General features: G+C 31.6%; 3 protein-coding genes across 3 annotated transcripts in view; 2 read left to right on the forward strand and 1 right to left on the reverse strand.

Moving 5' to 3' along the window:
• Positions 1–9,969: 9,969 nt before the first annotated feature.
• LOC105620694 (UPF0676 protein C1494.01-like) lies at positions 9,970–15,614 on the forward strand. The gene is made up of 5 exons (XM_012202183.1): positions 9,970–10,095; positions 13,297–13,412; positions 14,153–14,297; positions 14,534–14,716; positions 15,222–15,614. The coding sequence occupies exons 1-5, from the start codon at positions 9,970–9,972 to the stop codon at positions 15,567–15,569; spliced, it is 918 nt and encodes a 305-aa protein (XP_012057573.1). The 3' UTR covers positions 15,570–15,614.
• Positions 15,615–16,132: 518 nt separating this feature from the next.
• Positions 16,133–19,595, reverse strand: LOC105620695 (translation initiation factor IF-2, mitochondrial). Its single transcript, XM_012202184.1, has 11 exons — positions 19,558–19,595; positions 19,158–19,284; positions 18,750–19,030; positions 18,364–18,524; positions 18,063–18,289; positions 17,723–17,993; positions 17,266–17,522; positions 16,895–17,153; positions 16,581–16,751; positions 16,376–16,516; positions 16,133–16,305 (listed from the first exon to the last, which is right to left on the reverse strand). Exons 1-11 carry the CDS (start codon positions 19,593–19,595, stop codon positions 16,133–16,135), a joined length of 2,106 nt encoding a protein of 701 aa, XP_012057574.1.
• Positions 19,596–24,456: 4,861 nt separating this feature from the next.
• LOC105620749 overlaps positions 24,457–24,964 on the forward strand; it is a 7,380-nt gene continuing 6,872 nt past the window's right edge. The window contains exon 1 of the mRNA XM_012202239.1: positions 24,457–24,673. Coding sequence (XP_012057629.1) covers positions 24,457–24,673 — 217 coding nt within the window. The remainder of the gene's footprint in view (positions 24,674–24,964) is intronic.

The raw sequence follows: 24,964 nt of genomic DNA on the forward strand, positions 1-24,964 counted from the left end.
CAAGGTAAAAGAGAAATCCCCTGAAAATTCTGAGGATTTTCCAGATAATAAATACTTTGTCAATTTACATTAGTAGGTATGTCTGTTCAATTATGGTTAAACGGACGAAAGAAAATATGTATTATCTTGATTTATTTTTCTTATCTCGGTTTGTCATAATATTCTGGTTTTCTTCTTTTAATGCATTTCTGTTCCTGTTGGGACAGAAATAAGAATAACGAAAGTCTCAAGATAAATTTGGAATAATGTGATAAACAATTGTTCTCTTGTGCAAATCACATGACGCTCGACAGCAAGGTATCAGCAGGAGTAGAACACCCTATATAAATGTTCGAGGGCGCCAAGGGAGGAGCCCTTCTTTGTGAGAGGGGCTCTGACCTCAACGGATCGTCGGACCCGTGATAGGCGCCTCCGGTTGCCGCTGGCTGGCTTGTCTGGCTAGGTGCCTGGCCTGGCCTCGTTGCCAAGCAGCCGTAAAACCGTTGTCTCTCACTCTTGAATCCTCGAAATTCCTCGCGAATCCGAGTATCCGAATTCTACGAATATGAAGTATCTTTTGCCTATCGGAGTCAGGCGGATTCGTCTCGATCTCTTCATTTCTCAGGTTTCTCTGGATTTGTCACAGGATTAATTCGTGAAGATTAAAATTATCTGAGTCCATGAGTTTCACAGAATTTCGAAGCGAAATGAATGAAATACTACTATTTAATTAGTCAGTTCCTTCCTTCGTCATTACTATTTATCTATTGTTATTGGTGATTTTAATTGTTATGGAAATTAATTGTATGAATAAACTGACGTAATAAGCATATATCTTGTGGGTTGACCTCAGAGTCCATTTATAATCTGGGAAAACAAGATTAATCGATTAATTTGCACAAATATTATGACAAGCTGTTAAAATACGACCATTGATTATTCCTGCGACATCTGTGTAACTTGAATAATTGCCTTTCATGATGCATTAAGAATTTAATATAATACAATATTATTTTCTAACGATCGCACATTCTTTTCTTCTATCTGTGTGCTATATATATCGTAACGTACTTTTTCAAGACGTATTTGTAACAGAAAAAACTTAGCGATGAGAGAGTCCTTAAGCGAAAAATAATTTCCTTTCTTTTCTTGTCATTACTTGCTATTAATTGTCAGTGTAATGAATACATATGTAAGTAACGTGTAAAATGACGTACATAGTGAGCAGATATACGATAAGTTTAGGGTTCTATGAAATGATAACAAGAGAATAAAGCGATCTATTCAGAAATTTTTCGAATGTTTCAAGGACTTTTGATTATTTTATCAATTTTATCGAAGTAAAACGTTTATTTTTCGATAATAATTTAGAAAATGGCTTCCAAATCAACAATTTATGAAAAGACGATGGCATGAGCCAACAAAACTTCTAATAACTATCATTCTATGATATTGTTCTTATAACACTAATCAGAGTTCTAAGTCGGTCACCGTGATAGGTTTTAATCGGATATTACCTGTCCTAAAAAGAACGACCTACTCTCTTTCGGTTAAACTGAGCCAAATTTTGTGACATTGTGCATCGCGATTAGCTATACATTCTAATATAGTCTCTATACGATTATTAAATTACATAAGGACACAAAGCTAACATTCATCTGTTGCAATGTCTGTTCGCCATTTAAAGATCGTGTATGCTCTTCAACCAGAGCTTGCATGTCACTGATCACCTATATTTTAACGATTTTAAGCTATAGATATACCCGTATGTATATCCATCAAGCTATAATTCCTCCCCCCCTCATATCTCTAAAAATATTTCTTTATATCAATTTCTATGTGGAAAAATATTTGTTCGAATTTTAACTTCAAGAGCGAATACTTTGCTTAAATGATTTTGCAATGACTGTTCAGTCATTGTGAGTCAGTCAGAATGAGAGACATATGTCTTTCTTTTCTTCTTTCAACTATGTTTGCAAAGTCCGATTAGCTCACCGTCATGCGTGCTCTATCGTTTGCAATTTATTGGCAAGTCTTGCTAATGTCGCAAAGTAGAACACGCGGCTTAACATACTTGAATTTACACGTGGCTTAAATGGCATGTAACACGTCGTACGTCGCGACCAATGAAATATCTCATGTCTGATGAGACTAGATCGTAATTTAAGTATGTGCTGAATGTAGAAAATGATTCATGAGAGAAAAGTGTCTTTGATGCGTCTCAGTTCAACCTCGTGTTCGCAAGCTTTTCACATGTCAACTGCTGTCTTTTATGCATTATTTCGTGAGACTTTTTGTGCTTTCGCAGGCCTTTCAGAGGCCTTATTCTCAAAACATATGCAGGTATATGAAAATAATACATTTTTAAGATGCCTTTTGTTCAAAATGTGGACATAAGGCGTTCTAAAGATGTTCTCAGGATGTCTTTTAGATATGTTACAAAGGTATCCTCAAAACATCTGTTAAAGATGCCTTGTGTCCTTTTTGAATATACATTGTCTGAGAAGAAAAATGTGTCCATCAAAATTTATAATGCTAAACTATACGTTTTTAAAGAATCAAAAGGATTAAGATGTTTTGAGGATACTTTTGTAACATATCTAAAAGACAACCTGAGAACATCTTTAGAACACCTTATGTCCACATTTTGAACAAAAGGCATCCTAAAAATGTATTAACTCTGATCATTTTATTTTGCATTATTTTACATGTATAATTTTACATTATTTGTCAATAAATTTATAATATCTCGATATAATTTGATATTAAATTTAATTCACAAAATTTACTAAATCAATCAATGAAAAAAATCATTCTATTTTTGGTCAAAATGAATATTAGTGCTTAAATATTTCGATGTGAATTTATATACATATCCAATTCTGCAAATCGCGCGCTGAAATCTTTCAGTTTTGAAACGCAATGATAAACAGAATTAAAGAAGTAACATTATATATTAAATTGACGAGAAATTTAATATGTTATATTGATGCTAAGCATTTTAGAATTACGGTTTGCAGAATTAGATACGTATATAAATTCGCAGCGAAATATTTAAGTACTAAGATCCGCTTTAACCGAAAATAGAATTATTTCTTTTAATTGATTTATTCTCATCAATCTATTTCAAAGATAATTGTTTTATATAATTGGTTTTCCTTATATCACTTAATGCTTCTAGAGAATTGAATATTAAAATGTCTCATACACGATTTTTACTTTATTTTATCTCCTTTTTTTATCTGTTTATACGATATTAATTTACACGCATCACACGTACGAAAGGCTAACGACCATACTCGTTGGATTGCGAAATTTTGATGCGACAAACACTTAGGGACCTCCCAGTCCGCGAAATTTACGACGGCCGGGAGCAATGATGTGACAAGTAGAAATATGAGACAACAGAGTGTATATGATGAAAGTTACGGATTATAATGGATTACAACTACATAAGCCACTGAAGCTCCGTGTAAGATTACAATAGTTTGTTGATATCTAGATGTCACATAAATGTGCATATAAACATGAGACTGATTCGAGATATCTGTGAGAACGGGAATTTATTTTTACAATTCGTAATGTCAATGAAGCGAAATCAGTCTCTTCGTTGTAAATGTAAGAATTTGTCCGTTCGCAGTCTATTTTGGTATTCTGAAAAGATATATAATAATAAAAGATATAAAAATCAAAGGCAATTTAAATGCTCTGTATTTTAAATCTCTTTTTCTTATATTAATTCTAAATTTAGCGCTTTAATGATAAATATTAATCTTGAAAGAAAATCATTTAAAAAATACGTAAAAATTGTAAAACATCCTGATATGGAATGATGTAGCTGGAAGTTTGACGTGCATTGTCGCATTGATAACGAATACATTGATACAGCGATTGCGCTTTGTGTTGCAACTAACTTTGTACACGTATAGAGTATTGCAAATATAATTAATGAAAATTCGCGGAAGTTTTACCGTTGAGATATGTATCGTAAATAAAAATTATCTCTTTCACTTGCAACGTTCAAGTAGATGAATACAGCTCATTTGAATTTATTGCTCTATATATATATATAAAGAAATTGTTTTCCTTTGTCTATATAGATAAGTCTATACTATATTACGTTTATACGCAGAAAGCATGAAATGCACATTTTCATGAAAGGCAGACTAGGATTTAATGGATCGTTAAAATACATTTAAGATTTAAAGTAGTAAGTATTTTTTTTGAATTTATTTATTCTCTTCACGAACATAATTTACGAATTTACATGACTGTAGGAATTATGCCTATTATAGCTAAATTAGAAACAAGATTATTCTACTAACTTAATAAAAATACTGATATAAGGAAAGTGAAAAAAAAGAAAAGACAGATAAATTAATTTGGAGATATCAATAATTGGGTAATAACTCTAATTTCTATTTATCTACAAAAAAGCCAATTTTAAGTCTTTTTAAGTGTCTTTTTAGGTGAGTTTTCTATTCTATAATAACAAAATAAGAAGGAAATTTTAAGAATTATTTTAAAAATAAAAAGAAGCAATACATCAGTTATTTTTTTCTAAAGCAAAATTTGTACTATGGATTCATTGATTAGTAATAATAAATAGTCTGGATGACTTTTCTCTTTTATCTTCAGAAAATCAATCTAAATTTGGAGAATCCTAATAGAATTATTGTCAATCTAAATGTCATTTTATTTAAAAATACTAATATACTGTTAATTGCACTTTTAAAGATTGTAAACACATTAATATAATCGAATTCTTCAATATTATATAGTTTGATTTCAATATTATATTATATAGTTTGATGATGTTATTTGATAATAGAGAGTTTGGACAATGTATGTACATATGTATTATCGATAACACATATAAAATATGAACCTACTCTTTCAATAGGACAATGAATACACCGTTCTATTCAATACAAGGAAAAATTTTAAAAATAGATTTGAGGGATGTAGATAAAATGTTTGTTCGTAGATATCTTGATATCTACACAGAGAATAGGTTTATATTGTATAAGTATCTATTATCGATAGTATAAGTATTCAATACATCATCCTATTAAAGTTACTTTTGAGAATAAAATCGAAAATAATTTTTCGAAATTATTTTTAATAATTAAAAAATCTGGAATACATGTTGTAATATAGGTTGATATATATATATATATATATATACGTATATTGGTTGATGTTACAATGTCAGAAAAATAAATTAATTTTTTTTATGGAAAGAAACAGAAAAAGAGAGAGCTTTTAAGGAAGTTCTAGAAATTTATGTTAATATCATATTAAATAAATCATTTTATATAAAGCTTGTGTGAAATCAAACAGTAAATTCAGAAATACAAAGTAGTAACTGTCAATATAGATAAGAATTTTTATTATTTACTAATATACAGGGTGATCCGAAATTCACGAATTCGGAGTACAGGATTCTTTATGATAAAAGAAATAACCTTTTCCTTTTGCAAAATTCCGTCTAACAAGTAGTTTTTGCAGGAGAGTAGGTTAAAGTTATATGAGTAAACGCAAAAATTATTTATCGAATGTAATTTTATTACAAGAAAGAATTTTTCGTTTTAGCTAAAATAATTTTTGCGCTTATTTATTAATTTCAATCTGCTCTCCTATAAAAACTACTTATCGGACGCAATTTTGTTAAAGGAAAAAATTGTTTGTTTTATAAAGTATGTCCTGTACTCCGAATTTGTAAATTTCAGATCACCCAGTATACCAAATATTCAACAATATTTACGATATTAATGATGCACAATTTATAATAATTATGAAGTGTCGTATTTACCAGTAAACTACATATCGTGCACCTTCGGAGTCGATGTCCGGTAACGGTATACTCGATCGTTATACTCTAGGCGAAAGTATCGGGGAGTCTGTCACTACCAGGAGAAACTCAGACGAATATTTTCTCTCCGATTATATGTACACCCTAGAAATGGCTCCCTGTCTTTAGTTATATCTACATGTATATCTCTTCTATATCTGCTACGTAGGAGAATATGCGATTACTGTGGGAAATGTTCGTTTGTATGGAAAATAAACTTGTATTTTATGTTAAACATCGTGTTTTCGTATTGTTATTAATTTTTATAATTATTGTTATTAATTCTTAGCCCATCTTCAATGAGACGTTTTCGAATTTTAATTATCTTGGATGCTAATCTTGAAATTAAATCAAATTTTTTTATTATAATTTTGTTGTGACACTGTTAAAAAAGTTTTCCTAATCCTACATAACGTAATTATCGACATAATAACTGTGATTTTTATTCTATTTCTTTTCCAGGCACTTTTACGTAATATTTTACTCTTCAAAGTTATTAACGCTGAAAACAAATAGACAAGATATTGATATTAATACTGATTTTTGATCAGAGAAAAATTGATTATTTAAAATCGAGAGCTAAATTAAAATGAATATCAACTTATGTTTATATTAAAATAAAGAAATGTGTTAAAACAAAATAGTTTGCCTACATTGAACTTACTTACTATTATTTTTTTCGTCCGATAGATTGAAACAATTTTAATAAATTCATTTTTTGTTATTGTAATACGACGACTGTATACATTTCCATCACGTGGTGAGTTGGATTCCATCACATTAGTTTCGAAACATTTCTTTCTGAGCGTGATAGAAAAAAATGTGAACGTTATAGATCGATCAAGATTAAACATCACTATAAACTGATCACTACAGTTCGATCGAGATTAGATATCCGGATTCTATTATTATTAAAAGCTAACATTTCTTTTATAGTTTCGCGATATTAATACGGCTTTGTCGGCAGTGGCTTTTTGAATTTTCTGCACGAAGCGAATTTGGCATTGTGCCCGTGGCCGATATATGTCCCGAGGAACAGTGAAACGAAAGCAGTCCTTCTGCTGACTTTGTCGTCATCGTTGCGTCGCAACATACCGCCAAAATAGCGAACAAAGTAGGAAGAGTACTACGTCCTGTTGACGTCAATCGCACGTCGAGGAATTTTTTGAAGTATACAATCGCCTATCGAATCAATGTTTTTCTTAAAGATGACTGTGTTGAAGTTAATCTTAGCATGTTGAAGTCAATCTTAGCAGACCAATTACACACATGTTATAAAATAGTATTTTTTCTTTTGCTAATATCACATTTAATTTCTTATATTCTTAGCTAGCAAAGAAACAAGATAGTAACGACGTCTTTATTTTAATGTCAAAATGATAATAAATAACGTTAGCTTGTTACTTGAGTTTATATATATAAGAAAATTATGTTGTATAGTCACTTAAAAAAATTACATAAAATATTATGCGTTATAATTTGGCATTAATACCAAGGTTTTCATTTGTAGAAGAATATATATATATATATAAACATATTTAGTTAAAAAGTAAGGTATAAAATACAAAGAAATTTTAGAAAAACATTGAGAAAAAAATTGCTGTTTCAAAAAGTATTATAGTTTATTATAGATTCAACTTAAATATAACTATCACAGATTGCCAAAGAAATAATATATTGACGTATATTTATATTTTAAATATATATACTTGAATTAAATTAAAGAAGTTTTGCATTTTCAGCATTCAAAAATTTGTAAGAAGCACCTTATCTGGTTCAAAATAATTTTTTTGTCGTAAATTAGTATCATTTTTAGCATTAAACGTATAACCGAAAATAAAATTTAATTGCCAAATGTATATGCCGGAGAATAAGAGTTAATCGAGTGAACACTAGTCGGATAAATGTAATAATCACGAATGCGATACGCACGCGGATCATATATATCTACAGTTTCTCCTCTCATCTCTCATGGACGGATTTCGTTACGACACAAGCCTCGGGGACGATGGCTTTCTCGAGAATCATGACCTCGCGTCAGCTTCCAAGGTTTGTTGCTAACCGTTTTTGATTTTCACTACTTAACTCGGCAAAATCGACGTCAATAAATAAAGTTAACGTCACCTTTCGCGACGTCTTCACTGACGCATAAGAGAATCGACATTAATTCGAATAAACGTCAGATTAGTCATACTTTATATTTCGATACGCATAAATTATGTAATTATTTTATTAACATTTCACTTCATTTATCTTATTCTGTTTTATGAAATGAAATGAAACAGATAATTTTTAGTATATCTTTAGATGCATTATGACAATCATAACGAAATTGTTGCGACAAACGGAAATGCGTCAATCATTTTTTTATATTTTAAATAATATTTTTATTTTATTTTTTGATTAAGTAAAAGAAGTTATAATAAATAAAAAAGTTTTGAATGCGACGTGATATTGTAAAATATTTGATAAAATATTTGATAAAATTGTGATCGTGTTTAAGAGCAACAAAGAGATGAACCTGTCTAGTTTCGTTTTTTTTACTCTGCTATCACAATATCGATCTCAGTGTCAATAAACGTTCATTGAGCGAAAGACCTAATCGATCATCAATGCAATTGGCATCGGTATCGCATATCGCTTCGAAGCTACAGTCGAGAAATTTAATACTTAATATCCCTACGCTTCCTTAATCCGTAATCAGCGTTCAGCGTAATCATCCGCGAAATCTAAGCCTTTCAACATTTATATACTGTAATATTAAACTGTATGTGTATATGTACAGTGAGTACAAAAAGTATTCGTACAGAAAAAATTTTTTTTAAAAAAACTTTATTTTTAAAAACTAAATATTATTCAGTGAAAAATGAGTCATCGAATTGATGTCGAATCGATATCAATATGATGATTTCAATAATTTGACGTCGATTCGACATTTAATTGATGATCATTTCTTGCTGGGTAATTAACAATTTATTCATAAAGTATAAAATAGACTGTATGTTTCTTAAAATTATATATAACAAAAAGATGTGTATTAATTATAGAAAATCTGAAAAATAAACAAAATTTAAAAGTTCCATTGTTTGAATGCTTAAAAAGTACTCGAGAAATTTAGCTTATAATATCAGAAATACATGCTCATTTATATATGTTAGAACAGAATATATTCATTGTATAAAATTGTTAATTAATGTTTATTTTCTACAAATAAGATTTTTTTTATAAAAAATTTGTTCTCACTGTGTATATATATATAAAATATTCTATACATGTAAGTTCAGAAATTTGCGAGTCAATTAATACTACGTGAAAAAAATTCTCGAAAAATTAAATAAGAAGGTCATTTGTAAATTTCTATTTTAAGTAGCAATTGTCGAGATAAGGGTGCTAGTATGACTAATTATGGATTACATTTAGACGATTATTTGTCTATAAGTGACGCATGCGATAGTGTAGTGAACACTGATAAGTGCGCACTTTAGCACTTATTAATGCTCACAGATAAACATAATTTATCCATACTTAAACTCTAAAAAACTACTGCTTAAGATAAAAATTTACAAATAATTTTTTTATTTAATTTTACTTAAGAATTTTCTTATTATAATATTTTAATTTGTGAATTTCCGGACACCCTGCATATATTTTATATTTTATTATTATATTATACATATGAAATATACTTTGCGAAATATTCAGCAAATGTGTAATATTTATATGTATTAAGCTGAATTATATTACGTGTCATAATTAGATTGTTCGGAAAATCCGTATAATTTTTAAACAAAAATTAAATAAAAATTTTTTATTAAAAATAATTTTAATCTGTAATATATGCACCATTTTTATTAGACAATATTTTTTCATCTTTCGAGTAATTTCATAATTCTTCTCCCATAGAAATTCTATATTTCTAAATGTCATCTACTAAAAAAATCCACAATAATTGATAATTAGTTTGTATTTTTCAATATGTTATTTGTATTTTGTACAAAATTGATACAGTTAAATCGCATGTACTAAAAATGAATAAAGATAAATAGTTATTTTAAAACAAACAAATGACAAATAAGCACAGTAGTTTTTCTTTCCGTGCGATTTTATTTCTCGTCTCTATACTCGAGTATTCTCTTATGATTTCAGGCACTGAGAGATGCCCTCAGAAGGGAGTCGTCAAGCTGGTGGCCTCGAAACTGCTAAGGGCGCTGTCCGAGAAAGGATTGGCCTTGCTCGTTAACCACGGCATTCCAGAATGGAAGGTATAATGAGAAAAGAGGGAGAGATGCGTTTGCAAAACGATTAGCGATCGCGAGGCTTCCTTTGATTAATCAGGCGCCGGTTTCGGTCTTGCCGATTTCCTCTCGCAAATGTAGTCAATATCATGCGTTGTCGCAACTTACCGTCATGACCAAATAATTTGAAGCACCAACTGAAACGAATTGAATAATTGATGATCTTGTTACAATATTGAAATATGTCGAATTCCAAATTACTAGAAAAAAAAAAGTTAATTATTCATTTTGTACAGACATTCGAGAAAATATATTAAGAACTTTTTTAGAATCGATGACTTTGCTGACAATTATATAAAAATGCATTTTACTGTCAATCTTAATTGTAATTCATAAGGCTAAATAATTAGCCATAATTAGTTAATTAAAGCGTAATTAAAAATAAGCTTTGATGCTAAATATTATTTATAAATATAATATTATTTTTGTTCATATTAATTCGTGGTACATAATATTGTTCCCGTTATAATTAATTAACAATAATAGTTAATAATCTTCTCCTCAACTAAGAGAGAGAACTTTTGTAGAGGAATGTCAGAGTTTCATAATTTACATAAATTAAAGATTGTTTTTTTTTCGTTATCGAACGCTTATCTCGGAATTCGATATCTTGGAGCAGTGAGTAAGTCAAGTAGCAGTTGCGTTTTCAAGGGCCCATGATAAATACAATACTTGTGGCGCAATGGCCTTGCCGGCATTCATGCCTGCTATCGGAAACTTAACTGCGGGTGATACGGCCGTATTGCAGTATTTCGTGCGATAATCCGCACTACGACTTACGTACTTGCAATCGCGAACGTTCGTCGATGAGTAACGCGGCTGGAAGAATATTACTCGTGCGTGTGCACGCGCAAGAAAACACACTGAAAAAACCGTGCAGACGTGCCGCTAATACATCACCGCAGGAAGATAAGATGGTTTCTCAAGGATACTTTTGTAAAGTATCGCCTGAACGAAGTTCGTGAGATTTCGATTCGATCCCGAGCACTAGTCAATATGCAGTAGTCAGAAAGTTCATTAAAACGTCAAGTAATCGCTTATCGTTTAAGATAAATATACCGAATGAATCTGACACAAGTCATTAAATTCAACAGGCGTGGTCTTTGTTTAACACAGACTTAATTTTTTAATTTATCCGTGTTATCGATCGGTATTAATGTTTAAGATTGTCGGAATTAATATTAGAGAAGCCCACGAATCCTCTTGTTCCTTGATACTTTTTCTAGATATGTAAAAAAGAAATGTTTATTGAGATTAACCATCGGCTTGTATCTTATATGATAGAGTTGATTTACTGTTTTTGCCTTACCATTCCGCATTGTAACACTTCAAAAATTTCGAAGTTTATGAGAAAAAACTACCGAGTCTTCGATTATTGAATTTTTACTGATTATCTCAGATCTTTTTACACAATTTGTGTAAAAAGAAATCTTTGCATCTTTAAAATCTTTTTATTGATCGTCATAGATCTCGCGATTGAATTATAATTTGTGAAAAAAAATCTTCGCGCGTCTTCTATCATTTTTAAAGATCTGTTTTTTTTATTCCTGCACTAGAATTCTTTTTCTCGCTTTCACCAAATATCAAACATACCTATTTTTAAATTCTAAAAGTTCAGCCACAAAAAAAGATTTACCAACTGTTTCAGATCTCGCAATCAAATCACAGTTTACGGGAAAAACATTTATCGGATTGCCACGATTTCACAATTTCAACAATCAAATTGCAATTTGCGAAAAAGAATCGTTACGCATTTTCGGCCATTTTTACAGCGGACTGCTGTAGATTTCGCGAATCACAAACCGTGAAGCGATGGATGGCAATGGACAATACGCGGTAGAATATGTTGGAACAAAGTCACACTCGTCGTAATCGACGATGTACTTTGTTCCACGTATTGGTTTCCATTTCCAGTTATTGAAATAGCACGCGGATAACCGCGCGCCGACATGCAACGATTATTCCGCGACGGAATTAGGAGCGATAATTCTCGGGTTTTTTCCTCCATCACGCCGATCTTTTCTGATATTACGTAACGGACACATGTGATATTACGCCACCGATAATATCAGCATAAATATCGTGCTCGATCATCTTCTGTAGAGGTACTGTCCGTGGCGGCCGTGGCTAAGAGAACCGTGTCGCATGACATATGACCCACGTGAATCACTGCATGGTCTTCGATACCTCGTGACATTACCTTCCCGATATTACTTGTCATTCGAGGAATCGCGCAAATGCCGCGAACGCGGCGTGTTATGACACCTTGCGCATTCAATAATGGATGCATTCAGTAGAAAAAGCAACTTTGCAACTGCTGTAAAATTCTTTGATATGATCTTGCCCTTAGTTTCTCACTGGATTTAAATGTATAAACCATCATATAAAGAATTGTAAACAACAGTTGCTGCTTTTTCTGCTGAACGCAGCCGGTTATACGGTCTTCGACATGTCGCGTATATTTAAAAACCGCAAAGGAAAAACTATAAAAATGCGCAATTTCTTGAAAGAAATCTTCGTTGAAAATCGTGATTAATTGAAGTAGTAATTTAAATATTAAATTTGAATTTAAAATGCGATTATTCGCGAGGAAAATTGAAACAAAAATCGTGTAAATCGGGTGTCAGTGTATAATTTCTCAATCATTTATTTTAAGAGCGATTGTTTATATAATATTGTGATTACGTAAGAGCGATATCGCAAACTGCAATGTGGCTCGAATCTTTTTGGCGAAAATATTAACTCCTCCATGCGCTCTGTTGCTCTTGTTTTTCTCTTTTTTCGCATTAGAATTCTTGTCTAATTAGGTGAAACTTATCGGTCAAAAATGTTCAATTCGCCATTTGCGAAACTGTTTATTGTTGGACGTTATCAGAATGATCTAGATATCATCGCAATACGTTTCTCCGTGTTACGCATGTTGCCTCTTAACAATGTAACGCGAAATTTGAAAGATGCGATTATAGTTGTCGAGATACAGGAGATATGCGAATCTCCATTCAGAGCAATAATTTTCATCGAAAGCGGATCTTCTTATCATTATGTAAATATTCGTTTTTTTTTCTTTCTATTGTGTTTCGTTCACACCTAATGGCGACGTCGAAGTGAAAAATCTTACAATTGTTCCACCAAGCTTCGTTATAAATTTAATTCCCATATTTTTTTTAGATGAAGGCAGCTTACAGAGTTCTAGACACATTTTGCGAATTACCGGACGAAACGCGAGCAAAATACGAACGCGTTTCGCCGGATAATCACGGCTACGTTAAACCAGGCACGGAGAAGTAAGTTGGAAAATTGCGTTCTTAAATTGTTCCTATAATTGAATTTGCTGCAATTCGATTTAATGAACGTTCTCTTCTATTAACCGACCGCGATTTGATAACGAAAAGCAACATGTATTATTCAGTTCATATTCTATAAATATTTCTGTTTCTAATAAAATTGATCATTACATAATTATTATATATCGTTCATTTGCTACGATAAGAGAACTAAAAAATTATCAATTTTTAGTTGTTTGCAGTTGTTTGAAAAAAGGAAATCAAGAAAAAAAATACTTTAAAAAAACTTTTATTTTTATACAATCAGTTATTCAAAATTGCATTTCAAAATATAAGATTTTTATAATTTAAAGTATTTAAATTCATTTTCTGAAAAACTTTGTTTTTTGAGCTATATCGTTGTAACAAATCGTTATTATAACAAATGAGCAATATGTTTTGTTCACACATAAATTGGCTGTGTTCCAAAATTTACTGCCAATACTGAAAATCTATATATATAGTTTATATATAGTTTACATTATGTGCACTATAGATTTTCAGTACTGGCAGTAAATTTTGAAACATAACTCATATGTATCTAAATTACATTTAATTTGTGAATATTTAAACTTCAGATAATTATTTTTCAGTAGATGTGGGATATTCTTTAAAATTTATGAAATTTGCGTATATTGCGGTAGTCACATATAAGTTTCTGTCAGAGTTTTTAAATTGAATTTATTTTCTTATGTGATAAGATTTTCGGACGAGATGGAGCTTCGTCATGCGTTTAACGTAACCGGATGTGGACGAATTCTGCCAGAAGATGAGGTTCCTGGATATAGATCAGCAGTGGACGAATTGACACGTGATTTCAAGCAACTAGCCACCATGCTTCTTACTGTAATAATCCCTGTCTTATTTAATAATTACGTTTCATTTGCATATATGAATTTAATTCCTAGATTCTATTTATTATTTTATCTCTTTCTGCGAACAGCTTTGCTTTATTGTTATCATTTTATCTATTCTTTCGTGATAAGAGAGAAGAATCTTGCTATGTTTGATCTTTGAATTGTAACTCTTAATGAGAATTGTCTAGCCACCATATATAGAATGAAAAACCCGATTTGCCGCAGGCTCTGTCTGTGGGTTTGGAACAGTCCCACGACTTCCTGTTGTCGAAGCACGCGCACATACTCGGCCCTGGCAACGCATCCACCCTGCGTCTCCTCTACTATCCGCCACTCGGTACACCGGTACAAGGACTGACCCGATGCGGCGCCCATTGCGACTATGGCACTTTCACTTTGTTGGCGCAGGTATGCAGATTGCGGAATTACATTACACGCTTGAAACTTATAGTTCGTCCACTACAAGGCTACAAGATTGTAAATTTTCTGGAAAATCCTTTTCACGACGCGCTCTGCATGTAACGTATCATAAATTCTACGTATCTTTACAATTTTGTCGAAACTGACAGATATCTCGGTACGTTCATTCGCGTAATACAACGCGCAATTGTTTCACGATAAGCGGCTCTAACAAAAGCGCCACTATCAAATAAAACGTGAAGATATTTAAATACATCGAGAAAACATTAGGCAAGAATTAAAAGATAATGAATTATTAAACATTAAGTAGAAGTGATTTAAATATAGTATATCAAACAAATTGCGATTGAAGAATATCAAGTCGATATAAAAATAACATTGTATTATGTACAGTATATATTTATATGTACAGATCACTACTAATTACAAATTATTATTAATTATATCCTTATATAATTTATAATATAATTGCAAAATGATAAAATATTTTCAGGATTGCGAGGGTGGTCTTGAAATTCAAATTGGGGAAAGATGGGCTAGAGTGGGTCATCTTCCAGGCGCCATATTAGTGAACACTGGAGAGTTATTGGGACACTGGACCAACGGGCAGCTTCCAGCACTCAGACATCGTGTTGTTATGCCAGAACACTGTGGTCGCGGCCGTCATTCCATTGCTTTCTTTGTACACCCAGACGACAATATTCCTATCGAGCCGTTAGATACAAAGATAACCATAACTAATCAGGAAACAACTCTTTGCCGCCTTCAGAAAAAGAAACGAAGTGTTCTCACGGCGTATCAACATCTTCAACGTCGTTTTCGCGAGACTTACGCGTCTTAATACGCTCTCTGCGAGCCTGAATATTCTGTCAGACTGACCTAAAAACCGGAAGCTATAAGTCTTAGGAAACCATAAGTCTTAACGCTCGTCGAGTTGGAGCAAAAATAAAATTTCGCGGAAATTCGAAAGAGGTCGATTTTATGGGCAGTGAAATTAAGATACACCATAAGCTACGTTTTAAAGTATGACCAACATATCTTGCTGTATATTGCTTGATATATACTATAAAAAAAATGTTAAAAAGTATTACGCATAATATCCATTCCATTTAAGGTGAACAAAGGACCAGATCGCGGATAATTGTAATTCTGACGATTAACGGCATAGCTTGGCTGTCTTAATTTCACGATTTACGTTCAAAAGTCAGATACTCACGAAGCGAAATTACAAAACTGAATGTCAAAGAAAGATGTAAAAAGAATGTAAAAGAAAATTGCGATTCTCCGTCAGTAATAAATAAATTTGTACTTAATTCGGAAATATTTCCATCATTCCTGTACCTAATAACTCGAAGAGATTGTGTATTGTTTTGCTTCATTTAATCTTGCAATCTTTGAAATTATTTAGAATCCAGGATCCCAGTCAGTTTCTTGTGGTTTCTGATACGTTTGGAAACAAATTAAAATGTCCCCAGCTTTGAAAGATAATGTTGGATCTTCGAATCTTAAACCACATTCTACATCAGTCTTGATTGTTTCTGTTTCATTTTTCATATGTCTCATCGACACCAATTTTCCTAAAAATTAAAATAAATTTTCATTTTATTTCTCTTTTAGGATTTTCTCTCATTCAAGTATTACTTTTACCGGTAAAGAGAACTTCCTGTTCACGCATCAATCGGTATATTGCATTTTTTTTGAGATTGCCTTTGGTGCATCGACAACCCGCAACCTTTACGTTCTTTTTTTTATCTGTGATTTTGAATTCTTGCAATACATTTGCTTCACCTGTAAGGAAATCAATGGTCAAGATAAATATACGATTACTATTGTGATTGATGCTCTCTCATACCTATCACTTCTTCGGCATCAACCGGTGGAAGTCTCGAATTTATCTCCTTTTTAACATCATCAATGAGCTTATATATCACATTGTATGGACGGATCGATATTTTTTTTTCATTAGCTTCCTGTTGCAAGTTTTTGTTTTTCATTACGCCAACATTAAAAGGATATATGATGGCTATAAATAGTTCATGTTTAGATTTATAGAGAATAATACTAATCGATATCAAGTATAATTAAAAGGATGTATGATGGCTATAAATATTTCATGATATTGAGATTTATAGAGAATAATACTAATCGATATCATGTATGTCTTACCATTAAACATGTCTGCCATTTGTAAATCTGTTTCTGTAACAGATCCAACGCCATAATGGATGACATTTAATTCACATTTGTCGTCACTCCCGTAGGTATTAAAAACGTCTAATATAGCTTCTACAGAGCCAGCGACATCACCTTTTATGACAACGTTAAGTTTAGGTTTCCCATCATCATCAGGTCTTTTATTTTTAGTAAATGTTAGCTTTGCATATCTGCCGAATGCTCTTCTCTTTACCAGATGTTTCTTATATTCCTATAATTATCGAATAATAAAGTGAGACAGGATAAATACATGGAAATAAACACAAGATCACACAATAGTGTGATCTCTTTATTATATTTTATATTATAAAAAAAAAACTTACTTTCAGATGTTCTTCATACTTTTTGTCCGCTGCAATTTTATGTTCCTGCGCTAGTTGTGTAGCTTTCTCCGCTTCTCTGTATCGCATTATTGTGCGTGCTTTCTTCTCATTCTCAACTTCTAATATTTCATCTCCGACAGTAGGTAGTAAATCCTTCCATCCGATAATCTGCACCGCATCGGATAATTTAGCTTCCGTAACTGGATTTCCGGAATGGTCGAACATAGCTCTTACTTTAGCCCACGTTAAGCCGCTCACTATTATGAAACGAAAATATTAGATTAACATTTCAAAATTACTAAACTGTCTTAAAACATATTAGAAGCAAGAGAAAAAACAAATTTATGCAAAACTTTTCAAGGACACGGTTTGTGGAACAAAATTATTTTTCTGAAGAAATCGCTTATATCTTTTTCTTTATCTTTCATATTTGAGACAAAATATTTTTTGCTTTTACCAAGATATGCACCCTTTCTCAGAGTACCACGTTGAATCAAAGCTGTCACTAATTTGCCACGTTGATGATCGGTAAAACATTCAATTATGACAGCTTCAACTAATCCCGTTGGATCACCCTTTAATTCCATGAGTTCAGCTTGTAATGCTATAGCCTCTATCAAAGTATCTAAATTGGTTCCGTGTAAAGCTGATATATTAACGCTCTGAATGTCCCCGCCCATTGCCTCAACTTGAATACCTTGTTGTGCAAGCATCTTTTGCGTTCTTATCTAAAATACATATAATATAAACTATGTTGCTCTATTATTGATCATTAAAATGAATGTTAAATCGCATACAATATCGGCTTCTGGTTTATCGATTTTGTTGATAGCCACGATAATCGGAACATTCGCTGCTTTTGCCATATTTATACTTTCTATGGTTTGTTCCATCACGCCATCATCTGCTGCAATCACTATTATTATAATATCAGTTACTTGTGCGCCTCTCATTCGCATAACATTAAAAGCAGCGTGCCCAGGAGTATCCAAAAATGTAATCGTTTCTCCCGTTTTCAACATTACTATCAATTGGGATAAAGAAAACTTGTTAACATAATGTATATAATGATAAATACAATAAGATCGTATTATTTACCATTGAAAGCTCCAATATGTTGAGTGATACCACCAAATTCCATTTTTACAACTGATGTGTTACGTAATGTATCTAGCAATGTAGTTTTGCCATGATCAACATGACCCATAATTGTTACTACTGGACGACGTTTTATTAGTACAGATTCATCCGGTAGAGGTCTAGTAAATAAAATATAAATGAAATATAAATAATACAAATTCTATTGATCTTATATTATTTAATTAAAGCCTGTTCCCACCAATGTAAATTAACTTTAATCTCGGTTCAACTTTTTATCTTTTTCTAATTTTTAGAACTAAAAATTAAAAAGTAAGTTAAACTTAGAAATTAAAGTTAATCTGCATTAAAATAGAAATGGATATAATATAGTTAATTATTAGTACCTTTTAACAATATTGCAGTCCTGTGTATTCTTTTCCTTTTTGTTATCTGATTTAGATATCACTTTAAACTTTGCCCCAAGTTTCCGCACAGCATTGTACAATATATTCGGATCCTCTATAATAGTATTTCTATTGTAACGTTTAAATGAATCAGAAAGAGAAATTGCATCCATGACATCATTTATATCCCTTTTTGCAGATGCTGCCAGTTCTGATACAGTCATTTGGTTCCATACATCCACGACTGGTTTTTTCGGTTTGAGATGAGCGAAAACATTTATCTGTTATAAATGATTTTAAATTTTGATATCATATTATCTAAAAATTAAATGCTTACATACAGAACATTCAGTGATTTTGTAAATTTAGAATTATACCTTGTTTGATTTTATAAATTTAGAATTATACCTTGTTCTTGAAATATTGTGGTGTTATATGGTAATGCCGGCATTGCGTACATGTGAGAAACAAATGAAAGTTGTACTTCCCTACATTATCGCTTTTGATAATATCACAGAGTGGCTGCCTCAGTAAACTGCAAATTGTAATATAAAATTATTATAGAAAATATAAACTCTCCATTAAACCATAACATATATTTACGCAAGTTATTACGTAACGGTTTTACATTTTTAAAGAGTAAAGAAAATTAATAACTATGCAGTGTAGAAGGTTATGTTTCTTCTCTTTCGTAAGAATATTTTAATTTCTCATAATGCTCTCGTAATGAAATACACATACTATGCAGCAAATCTTGAAGATGCAACTTTAATCATTGTGATAATATCTTCAGAAAAAAAATAATCACCTAAATTTTATACACGTTCTGATCAAAGAAGTAACCATGTTTACATCAGCTGATTATACAATCAGATTAGCCAACTTTGAAAAATTGAAGGATTGTAATTCCTTATCTCAACAGAGACTAGACAAATTTGAGAACGATCATTTAGGTCTTTTTTATGCTCGAAAACTTCCGTACACTAGCGCCACCAACATTTTTATGAAAACTGCGTGATACATTAAGCTGAATTTTCACCTGACGCTACGATGCTTATTTTCAGCGTCAAAACAGGTCACGTGATCAAAATTAATGCTTGATATTTGTCAATTTCTTACATGATTTATTTTGACGCCGAAAATTAGCGTCGAGCGTCAGCATGAAAAAACACTTTATGCTCGTATTCATAATCAGGTCTTATATTTAAGACTTCCTTAAATTTATCTTTAGATACTCTACGAATTATTTCATTGGCTGCTGAGCATCTAAAGATAAATTTACGGAAGCCTTAAGTATAAAGTGACTATGAATACGGGCATATGAATATGGGTTTTAATTAGTCTCTGTCCTCCATGCCAAATACATAACGTGAATTTGCTTCTCATCGTCGATAGATGTCGTGCGCAGTCCGCGGCAGTCGGAATTAGATCGTGAGTGTTATTTGTGATAAAAATACATATATTATATCGTTGATAATTCTCTCATCGCCAACGTCACGTATTATGATCTCTCCAGTGCGACATTGCTTTCCTTGAATGACGATATATTTCAGCTGTTTGAGTTTACATCACTTTGCATCCATTTTCACGTCGCCGCGACCAATTGCGGCAACATTCACGCTTATATCGCTGTTATCGCTGTGTAACACTGTGCGACCAATGCGATTGTGTCGCCTGTGTGTGTGAGCGACCGATCTCGCATCTAGAAGGCCAGTGTGTATGTGTATATATATATATATATATATATTAGAGAAAGAGAAAGAGAGAGTGAGAATGCGAACGTGAACTATGAGAAGGGGGGAGAAGTTGCCCGATCTTACACTTGCACAGTCGCAATCTCCAATCTCGTCTCGACTTCTTTGGGGGAACCACGTGGCTCATCCGGACTACCCAGAGTGACAGTGGGTATTCGACCGTGCGCGAAAGTTGACGTATGTCGAGGTGTTTTCTCCACAGATTTGTTGATTTACTCCTCGTGAAAACAGATCGTGACGCGCAGCTGTGCGCCTCTGGAACAACTTTGGGAAATAAACGAACAAGCGAATGATCGAACGTTTCTCCCACGATACCGGTGCGCTTTTCACCGAGGTGAGTGTCCGCGTGAGCTTCGCGATTTAACGATTCCTCTTTCAATCATTTCAGTCAGTTCAGTTGCTGGACGCATAGTATGTTCTTTTCAAAAAGAAGGAGAGGAAAAGATAAATGAGAGTGTCGAGTGTTTTTAAAATTGCGAAGAAAAAAAGCGCTGACGATCGACATTTGCGATAAACTGATAATTTTTTCAGCTTTTTTTTACATACCGCAGTCTTTCGTATATCTTTCCAAGCTCATCTCTGTTATTTTTTCCTTCCAATACTTATATACTTGATTTTTCTCGACTGCAGGAAGAGCCTGTGATTTAAAAAAAAAACGTAGTCCGTGGCGTCTTATCGAGAGATATCACGGACTAACGACAAAAATAGTGATTGAAAAACATCATCACTAATGATATTGATATTTTTTTTCGAAAGAGAAAATATTCTCAACATTCTTCTCTACGTTAAATTATATTTTTATAAATGTAAGTGCTGACTGGTGCTGACTCTTCATATCGCTCGATGTTAATTTATATTAACGTTTCCTGGTTCATTAACGCGCTAGTTTACGTATAATTATTTTACTTATATAACGTGTGTGACGTTTATATTTTGCGTCGATCGATTGCTCGAATGTATGCGGAAAAATGATATCGACCCGTTTCGAAAGATTTATCATTTTATCGATCTATCGATATATCGTTTGTGTAAAAAAATCTGCGTGTTTGATACTTCATAATATGATTAAACGCACAAATTGTAGAATATACATAGAAATATCGAATAGAATTATTTGCGTAGAAATATTGAATTTTACATAAAAATATTATTAATTATTATTCTTTATTTTCAGCTTTCATTATTTTATCCTGTCTGTCGTTGAAGTATGTAAAAGGTTCCATATCAGTCTTATAATTAAGAAATATAATTAATTACCTTATTAAGAATTTTTTTTTAGAATTAATTAACTATATTGTAGAGTATTTTTTAAATATTTTTTTTCATAATAAAGTTTCATTACAAGCGCATTAATTCTGTATATTAATTCCGATGAAACGCGAATAAAGAGTAGAAACATGGAAACGGGTAAACTATGTAATTAGTAATTATTTAACTTTAGCTAATACAAAATTAATTAATTGCATTATTGAATAAACAAATCAATATCTTTCCAATCAAGCATGGGCTGTTTCTGCAAGTACATTAATTCTATATATCGATTTCTATGAAAAAACGAGGAATCGTTCGCGGAAGAAAGTGATTTGATAATAAATTTATAACATTTATTCATTATAAATTCACGTTGCATATACTTGTAACAAATAAAGTTTTTACGATCACCGTGTAATATTGCGGCCTTCTATTAATGTAAAATTTTAACCGTATCAGCCGAAGTAAACGCTGCATATTGCCGCAAAAATATCCTTGAAATAGAATGTGGCCCTATCGATTATTTCATTTCGATAAAGGTCGCAGTTTTCCTTCGCGCCTTTCACTTCATTTCGACTGTCCTTTTGATTATGTTACTCGAAGTAGAATTATTTCGCGTTCTCAGCTTTCATAAGCTCGGTGATGTTGAAACTATTGAGTTACGATCGATTTACGTAATGAGATTCCTAAGCTGAAATATTCCGTATTTTTATAGACTCGAAAAATCCGGAGAAGAAGATTGTGAATCGGAATTTTCCTCTTTTTTTTGTGAGTCGTAAAAAAAAATCTAGAATTATGAATAGAGACTTGCAGAATAAAATAAGGAACTTCCAGAATAAGTCAAGTTAGAGGTTTTTTCAAAATAAATCAAATAAATGCAAATGAATTGTTGAATCGGAATTTGTAAAATCATTTAGCTTTCAATAACGAATCCAAAAAATAATTTAGCTGACAATATGGTATTCATTATTAATTAAAATTTTTTATCGTTGATTATATGAGAAATTATTTTTATCTTTTATTACTATATTCATTTTTTATTACTATATTCATACTACATTCGTTCATATACATTTTGTGGATATTTTTTTCTTTAACTTTTTTTATATATCGACGGAAGTTGAAATGCGTTCGAGATTCACATACAATTCTCTTTGAAATCTTTTTACGTAATTTTGCTAATTCATTCCAAGGCGCACCGCAAAATTACGGTTCCGTATCCGGCTTCTATGGCAAGGACGAAATGCAGGCGAAATTAACGATACGCTTAATGCACTCAACAATTGTGAATAATTTCGAACTCTTGCTATTGCGGCATTTCAACTGTCCGCAAAACTAAGTCTCGAGTTATTAACGCAATTTTTATTGCATTATAAATTTATTATTTATAATATACATTATTTATTATATATGACTTATTAAAATTTATCTTGCTTAATTGTTATGCGTAAAAAAATTTAATTGACTGCGTTATGAATTTAATATCTAATACAAAAGAAGACAAATTTAAATAATTTCTTGTCTTAGAACTCTTTATATCCAATTAAGAATTTTTCTAAAGATTAGACTCTAAAAGTTTATTTAGTATAAACTTAGATAAAGTTTCACGAAAAATTTCACGAAAAAGAATAAATTTGAGAATTTATTTATTTGAAATTCACAGACAATATCGTGCTGAAAATCAGAAAGAATAGTTTCGATATAGACAACTGACCTAGGTTCAGCGTACGGTAGCGCCTCATCCAATCGATACGTCCTCGACCTTACTTAATATTACTTCTTTCTGTTTGTCAAAGGATCATTTATATTACGACAATGAGAAGACTTTATTTGTTAAGATAAGCACAGCGATGTATTATTAATATTTTCTTACGAATTAGAATATGAATAGGATTAGGCAAAATTTTGAGAAACATCGTGATTGCATATAAATAAATATTTTCATTTTGATTGATATTAAAAGTTTTATATAAAATTGTATAAAAAAGATACTAATGCCCGTATTCATAGTCAGGCTTTATATTTATGACTTCCTTAAATTTATCTTTAGATGCTCTACGAATTATTTCATTGGCTGCTGAGCATGTCTAAAGATAAATTTAAGGAAGCCTTAAATACAAAGTCTGACTATGAATACAGGTATAACAGTATTGTATAATACTAACAATACTTAACCATGCAACATAAGAATGTCTAAAGACTCTAGTTACCATTTTATTTTTTTATTATGTTCCTCTTTTTATGTTTTTCTTAACTGTCGTGATTCAAATATTATGAAAATCTATTTTTAGATCTATTTTTAGGTTCTACCTATTTATAATCAGAAGTATCTATTTTATTCATTTATTTATTTTTTATTAGACTTCTGTTTATCATTGAGATTATTTCAATCTTAATATATGCATATATGCAAATTTACAAGCATTTCTGTTTGAATATGATATGAACATAATTAATATTTTACTTCGTTATTTAAAAAATTATAAGGTAAAATATTAATTATATGAATATAATTAATACCTTACTTTATTATTTCGAAAATAAAGTAAGATTTCGTATCAATTCCAGATGAATCAATTTATGCATTATATTTTATTATAGCAATTTTTCGTTGCAAGACCTCAAAATTTTAAATTCTTGATACTTTGGACAATAAACAAGTTTCTCTTCTCGCATCAGGTGATAATTGTCGCGATATCAAGATGAACGAGACGGATACAATGGCTCGTTGCAATGAAGAATTTTTCCTGCAGCCGCTGCAACCGGTGCATACGGGTCAATCAACTCACGCTTCCGTTATTTCGACGTCTCCCGTGACGCCGATTCTGGCAACGTGTATTATCACCGCGGCTGACAAGGTCACTGCCACTAATACTAGTTCTACCCACGTGCCAGGTGTCGAATCAGCTGATAGCCCTAGTAAGTAGGCTGGAAATCCTCCGCGAACACATCCGCATTAATTAACGACCAACGTTATTATTAGACTACATTTTTTCAAATAACCGAGGATTATTTTTTTATTATTTTTTATTATATTTATTTATTAGCTATATTGTTTGAGAGAGAGAGAGAGAGAGAGAGAGAGAGAGAGAGAGAGAGAGAGAGAGAGAGAGAGTAGTAATAACTAATATTAACTTACTTTACTTTTACTTTTATTTTATTTATTATTATTAGTAGTAGTAGAAGAAGTAAGTAATTATTAGTTATAAT

This window comes from Atta cephalotes, assembly GCF_000143395.1.
Source record: "Atta cephalotes unplaced genomic scaffold scaffold00028, whole genome shotgun sequence".
In the NCBI taxonomy this organism is placed as follows: Eukaryota; Metazoa; Arthropoda; class Insecta; order Hymenoptera; family Formicidae; genus Atta; species Atta cephalotes.

Bases quoted from the DNA above. Each gene is read 5' to 3' on its own strand.
- LOC105620694 (XM_012202183.1), top strand. From the start codon at position 9,970: ATGATTTCAGGCACTGAGAGATGCCCTCAGAAGGGAGTCGTCAAGCTG. The intron at 13,413-14,152 runs GTAAGTTGGAAA...TTATGTGATAAG, and splicing joins GTTAAACCAGGCACGGAGAA to ATTTTCGGACGAGATGGAGC. The intron at 14,717-15,221 runs GTATGCAGATTG...AAATATTTTCAG, and splicing joins CTTTCACTTTGTTGGCGCAG to GATTGCGAGGGTGGTCTTGA.
- LOC105620695 (XM_012202184.1), bottom strand. From the start codon at position 19,595: ATGGTTACTTCTTTGATCAGAACGTGTATAAAATTTAG. The intron at 19,031-19,157 runs GTATAATTCTAA...CATTTATAACAG, and splicing joins CACAATATTTCAAGAACAAG to ATAAATGTTTTCGCTCATCT. The intron at 18,525-18,749 runs GTACTAATAATT...TTTATTTACTAG, and splicing joins GACTGCAATATTGTTAAAAG to ACCTCTACCGGATGAATCTG.